Source organism: Aethalodelphis obliquidens, unplaced genomic scaffold, assembly GCF_003676395.1.
Source record: "Aethalodelphis obliquidens isolate GAN/ISIS:26980383/991018 unplaced genomic scaffold, ASM367639v1 scaffold21, whole genome shotgun sequence".
Lineage (NCBI taxonomy): Eukaryota > Metazoa > Chordata > Mammalia > Artiodactyla > Delphinidae > Aethalodelphis > Aethalodelphis obliquidens.
Genome location: NW_020837965.1, coordinates 28,365,364 through 28,371,583, shown reverse-complemented (window position 1 = coordinate 28,371,583; position 6,220 = coordinate 28,365,364). Strand labels below are relative to the sequence as shown.

The 6,220-nt window shown below is 62.5% G+C and overlaps 1 gene segment (V, D, J or C); it reads left to right on the top strand.

Annotated features, from left to right (window-relative positions):
• Nucleotides 1-1,177: 1,177 nt before the first annotated feature.
• On the top strand, nucleotides 1,178-2,677 carry LOC113627810 (immunoglobulin heavy constant alpha 2-like; the record flags this gene model as incomplete). The annotated part of the segment is given in 3 exon segments: nucleotides 1,178-1,533; nucleotides 1,733-2,053; nucleotides 2,222-2,677. Coding segments are annotated over 3 exon segments (1,072 nt in total), but the record flags the coding sequence as incomplete, so codon positions are not given.
• Nucleotides 2,678-6,220: the final 3,543 nt, after the last annotated feature.

Below are 6,220 nucleotides of genomic sequence, written 5' to 3'. Positions count from 1 at the left end.
GCTGGGCTGAGCTGGGCTGGGCTGGGCTGAGCTGAGCTGAGATGGGCTGAACTGGGCTGAACTGGGCTGGGCTGGGCTGGGCTGGGCTGAGCTGGGCTGAGCTGGGCTGAGGTGAGCTGGGCTGGGCTGAACTGGGCTGGGCTGCGCTGAACTGGGCTGAACTGGGCTGAGCTGGGCTGGGCTGAGCTGGGCTGGACTGGGCTGAGCTGGGCTGGACTGGGTTGAAATGGCTTGAACTGAGTTGAGCTGGGCCGAGCTCAGTTGAACTAGGCTGAGCTTGGTTGAAATGAGCTGGGCTGGGCCGGGCTGAGCTCAACTGTGGTGGACTGGGTTAGTGCCTGAGGTGAACAGGGGACAGTGGGTTGAGCATGGTCACCCCCAGAGCCCTGGTTTCCAGCCAGACAGCCCCCTCTGTTTCTTGGGGGCACACAGGGCCATGCAGCCTCAGGGTGCAAATGTGGTGCTCCCCTCTCCCCTCACCAGTTGACCGGAAGGGAACTGTGAAAGGTCAAGGGCAGACCGTGCCCTCTGTAGCCCAGCTATCCAGGGGGCATCCCAGAAGGACTGATTTGGAACTGGGCCTCCAGCCTAAAGTTCCCCATAGTCCATGGAAGTCAACTGCTAGTTTAGGAGGATGGGGGCGGGGGCGGGGGGTGCTTTGTGGGGGGAGATGCTTGGACTGGGACTTTTACCCAGGAAGTGGGAGGGGGGACATAGAATTCTCAGGCCCCCTCTCCTCCCCAGCTTGAGCCCCAGGACAGACAAACTGGCCCCCATGCAGACTCAGCTTCAAGCCCAGGCTTCTCTGTCTTTTCTCTGCCCTCTCTCTGGGCCCATTTCTCACGATACCCCACACCCTGGGGAAGGGCATGACCGTGCCCACTGCACAGAGGGCAGCTGAGGCTCCGACAGTACACACAGACTCAGCTGGTCAGTGGGAGAGCCGTGTGCAGCAGCCAGGCCTCACGTCTGAGGAGCGTGTGTGGTCCACATGCTCAGAGTCCCAAGGAGCGCGTTCAGAAATGGCTCAGCTGGACTCAGGTGGCCACTGCCGACCCCGGGTGCGCCGCGTGCAGGCTGCGTGACCTTGGGGCAGTCACTGACGCTCTGTGTGTTAAGGAAACGCAGCGTCGTCCTGCCCTCATGGGGCCGTGTCGGGCGTCTGGTCAGCGTGAAGGCTGCCATCTCACAACACACCATGTGTTTCAGTGCCTGAAACCAGCCCCAGACTCTTCCCACTGAGCCTAAGGAGAGAAAACTCAGCCGAGCAGGTGGTCATTGCCTGCCTGGTCCAGGGCTTCTTCCCGTCAGCGCCGCCGAAGGTGACCTGGAGCCAGAGCGGCGAGGGCGTGTCCATCAGGAACTTCCCCCCTGCTCAGGCCGGGGGCCTGTACACCATGAGCAGCCAGCTGACCTTGCCAGCCAACCAGTGCCCAGAAGACAAGTCTGTGAAATGCCAAGTGCAGCACCTCTCCAAATCCATCCAGGCCGTGGACGTGCCCTGCCCAGTTTCCTGCCCAGGTCCCTGCCCAGGTCAGAGGGCAGGCTGGGGTGGGTCCCCCATGGTGTCACCCTGACCCAGCTCCCTGACTGCATCCCTGTGGGCACTCCCCTCAGACAAGAGGTGGCTGAGGCCCGGCGGGTGGCCAAGAGGGGCCTGGGCTGGGGGTGGAGGCCAGGGAGGCGGACGGAGGGGCTCGCTGACCTGCTCTGGCTTCTCTCTCGGTTCTAGCTGTGCAGTGTTCGTGCGGAAAGGCCAGCCTGTCCCTGCACCCACCGGCCCTTGAGGACTTGCTCCTGGGCTCCAATGCCAGCCTCACGTGTACGCTGAGTGGCCTGAGAGACCCCAAGGGCGCCACCTTCACCTGGAACCCGACAGGTGGGAAGAACGCCATCCAGGAGCAGCCCAAGCCTGACTCCTGCGGCTGCTTCAGTGTGTCCAGTGTCCTGCCGGGCTGCGCCGATCCCTGGAAAAACAGACAGTCCTTCTCCTGCACCGCCACCCACCCCGAGTCCAAGGGCTCGCTAACCGCCACCATCACGAAACCCTCAGGTAGGCCCTGACCCGCGAGTGGGCAGCTGGGCACTACACAGTGCGCGAGGTGCACTCCTGAGCCCACTCCACCCTCCAGCTCCCGCCCACCCCCCACACGGGTTGCCCAGGGGGCAGGGGGCACTCTCCTCCCTGCCCAGACCCCTGACCCTGCTCTCTGCCCTCCAGTGAACACGTTCCGGCCAGAGGTCCACCTGCTGCCGCCGCCGTCGGAGGAGCTGGCCCTCAATGAGATGGTGACGCTGACGTGCCTGGTGCGAGGTTTCAGCCCCAAGGATGTGCTGGTGCGGTGGCTGCAGGGCAACCAGGAGCTGCCCCGCGAGAAGTACCTGACCTGGAGGTCCCTGCCTGAGCCCAACCAGAGTGTCCCCACCTTCGCCGTGACCAGCGTGCTGCGCGTGGATGCCGAGGCCTGGAAGCAGGGGGAGTCCTTCTCCTGCATGGTGGGCCACGAGGCCCTGCCCCTGGCCTTCACCCAGAAGACCATCGACCGCCTGGCGGGTAAACCCACCCACGTGAATGTGTCCGTGGTCATGTCGGAGGTGGACGGCGTCTGCTACTGAGCCGTGCCCCCGCCCCACCCGCCCCTTGAATAAACTCCATGCTCGCCTGAAGCAGCTCTGCGCTTCCCTCCGGCTGCCTATCTGTCCGTGCTCGGGGTCTGCACACGCCAGGAGGGGGCAGGACCCAGGAGGAGAGAGCAGCTGCTGCCCCGACTTTCTCTAGGCCTTGGTTTCCCCTCAGCCTGACGCCGGACGTGCCTTCATGGCTGTGCGCGAGTGTGAGCACAGAAGTGAGCGTCGAACTGGGGCTGAGATGTGCGAGACAGGCACAGCCTCCTGGGTCCTGAGAAGAGTGGCCCCACGATGGTTCCCAGGGGCAGGTGACTTGGTCACTTGTATTTCAGGAAACTGCCTCTAGGGGCAGCCGGGAGGCGTGAGTGAGGGAGAGGGGAGCCTGGCGGCCAGAGAACGGGCTGGTGCCATCACGCAGAGGGGGGCACAGGAGGAGTGGCGAGGGCAGAGGGCTGGATTCCAGGGGCCCTCTGTGGGCACAGTGCACAGAAGTGCAGGACGGCCCCACTGACCACACGGAAAGGGGGCCCCCCCACCTGGGTACAGCCTTCCCCACCCCACATCCCACTGCTCTGCACATGTACACAGGGGTGCGCACACACATGCACACGTACTCTCATATGTGTTCGTGGTCATGCACGCGGGCACACGTACACACACACACACACACACACACACACACACACACGTCTGAGCCCTGCAGGTGCAGGAAGTTGACAGCCCAGAACCAGCTCCAGGAAGGCAAGAGGAGTCCTCACCCAAGCTCCCAGAGGGTTTTCCCCAGGCCCAGACCTGCTGCCTCACGTCCCTCCAGGCCTCAGGCCTCCCTGTGTACCCAGCTGGGCACAGTTCAGGGATCGATTGGAGAGACCCCTCTCAGGCATCACCTGCTCCCCACTTGGTCTGCAAATTCAAGTCTCCCATGCATTCCTGAGCCCCAAACCATAGACGGGGTGGGGGGCTGGGGTGGAGAGGGGTTAGAGACAGCTATCACCCAGGGCCCCTAGACAGCTTCTGCTTGGAGCTCCTGGCAGGAGGGAAGGTCAGGGAGACCGAACCTAGAAGGACAGTCCCGTGACCACCATGGGACACTTGCACAAGGGCTCCCACAAGGGGGCAGCGGGGCCCCTGCTCTTGTTTAGACACCTTCTGGGCCTTCCCAGGGGACCTAGCCTTCTGGCTGCCTTTCTCTGCTTCCAGGGCCAAGGTGGGGTGGACACCCCTGCCCACCCTGGCCACTGCTCCCTTCTTAAGGGTCCAGTCACCAAAGGGCAATGGGGGGAGCAATGGATTAATTGGGGAAGTGCTGCCACAGAGAAGGTGGTCCAGCCACCAAGGGACCAGGACCTGCCCACAGCAGGAGCTTTCTAAAGAGAGGGGGAGGCGGAAGAGACAGTAGATGAGGGTGGAGCCAGCAGACGGACAGCACAGACAGGTGGATGGGTCACAGAACATATGATGGATGGAAAGATGGACAGACAGGTGGATGGGTGGGTGGATGGATGGACGGATGGACAAATGGGCAAACAGATGGACAGGTGGATGGGTGGATGGATGGATGGACGGATGGATGGACAGGTGGATGGATGGATGGATGGACGGATGGATGGACAGGTGGATGGATGGATGGATGGATGGATGGATGGATGGATGGATGAATGGATGGTCGAAGAGACAGATAGATGGATGAACAGATGGACAGATGGGAGGACAGAGAAGTGGATGGATGGACCGAAGGACAGATGGGGGGTGGATGGATGAATGAATGGAAGGATGGGTGAGTGAACAGGTGGATGGATGAATGAGTAGATGGACGGATGGATAGATCGGTAGGTGATTGAATGGTTACATGGATGGATGGATGGATGGACGAATGATTGGATGTGTCAGCATATAACAAGCTGGTCCAAACCCCATTTAACATGGGAGGTCTATGCCCTGGGACCCTGAAGACAGCAAGGTTGCCTGTGTTGGTGGCTCTCACCTGGGCCTTTCTCATGCTCCTTGTAGCTTATCAGCCACTTCCTGGGACAGCAACAGAGCCCCTTGGTCTTGTCCATCTGGCCCTTGGCACAAGGATCCACAGACCCAGACCTATGTCTCGACCTGGAGCACCCTGAGGGTGGGCATGTCTGATCTTCTCTGGTCCCATCCAGGGCCCAGGCCAAGAAGGTCCAAGAGCAAGGGCTTGCTGAGTTCACAAGTAGGGCTGGGATCCAGGAGGCCTTGGGCTTGAGCTCTCCTTGCAGCAGCAGAGACGGTGCCCACCCTCCTGCCCTGCCATGTCCCTCTCTCTCTCTGAGGTGCCCTGAGACCCCCAGAGATAGGAGTCCTGAGGGTGCCTCAAGAGATGCAAAGTCCAGCCCCTTCCCTGGGCACCTGCTCTCTCACCTTCCAGGAGGCAGCCTCAGACCTGAGACAGGGCACCCGCACTGCCAGCGTCCCCACCCCGAGAGCTCCCGGCGGGGAGGGCACCGGCTCGACCCGCACTCACGCAGACCCGAGCCTCGCAGGCCTGCTGTGTCTTACAGATCACCGGGACCCGCTGCCCTGGCTGGTGCTGGACCTGCCGTGGGAGGGCCCCGAGGAGGACGGCCCGGAAGCCAGCCTGTGGCCCGCCACCATCACCCTGCTCGCCCTCTTCCTGTTAAGCCTCTTCTACAGCACGGCACTGACTGTGACTAGCGTCCGGGGCCCGCCTGGCAGCCGAGGGGGTCCCCAGTACTGACCAGGAGCCAGCCGGGCACAGGTGGGAGATGCACAGACGGGGGTGGATGGATGAAGGAGAAGGTCCAGCAGCTGGCTGAGGGGGGCAGGAGGGCCCGGCTCCAACACAGCTCCCCTGTCCCTCCTGATGAGGGTCTGGCCTACAGAGAGGCGGCCCCCCCACAGACCCTGAGGGCTTGGGCAGGCCTAGGGGCAGAGCACGGATGTGTCAGGGCATCAGATTCCCTGGGTGCGGCTGCCACGGGATTCCACCCAGTCTATGGGAGCCAGGCCATGGTGGGGAAGGACCACTGGCAAGGACGCTACCCACCTCTGGAGGCCCCCAGGCCTGACACCTCTCGTGTTTGCAGGGAGGAAACATGAGGAGCCTCCTGAGAGCCCAGCTGGATGCCAGAACTCAGCGCTGCTCAGAAGCCATGCGCGCACCCACAAAGGCCCTCCTGGTGCAATAAATGATCCCAAAGGCAGAAGTTCTCAAACTCTGAATGAGGGGAGGGGGAGGAGAGGGGCAGAGGCTCTGAAGACAAGGATGCCGGCCCCATAGCCCACGGCAGGGTCTCAGGCGTCTGGATGCGGGCCCCTTGCCTAGAACTCATCAGCAGGTCCTGTGGTCTTGCAGGCTCACGGCAAGTGCTGGGTTTCACAAAAGAGAAAGTGAAGCAAGTCCTCTCACTGGGCCCTGGGCCTGACAACTGAGCCCTGGTCCGGACCACTGGGCACTGGTCCTGATCACGGGGCCCTGGTCCTGATCACTGGGCCCTGGGCCAGACCACTGGGCCCTGGTCCTGATCACGGGGCCCTGGCCCTGCTCACTGGATCCTGGTCCTGACCACTGGGCCCTGGTCCTGACCACTGGGCCCTGGGC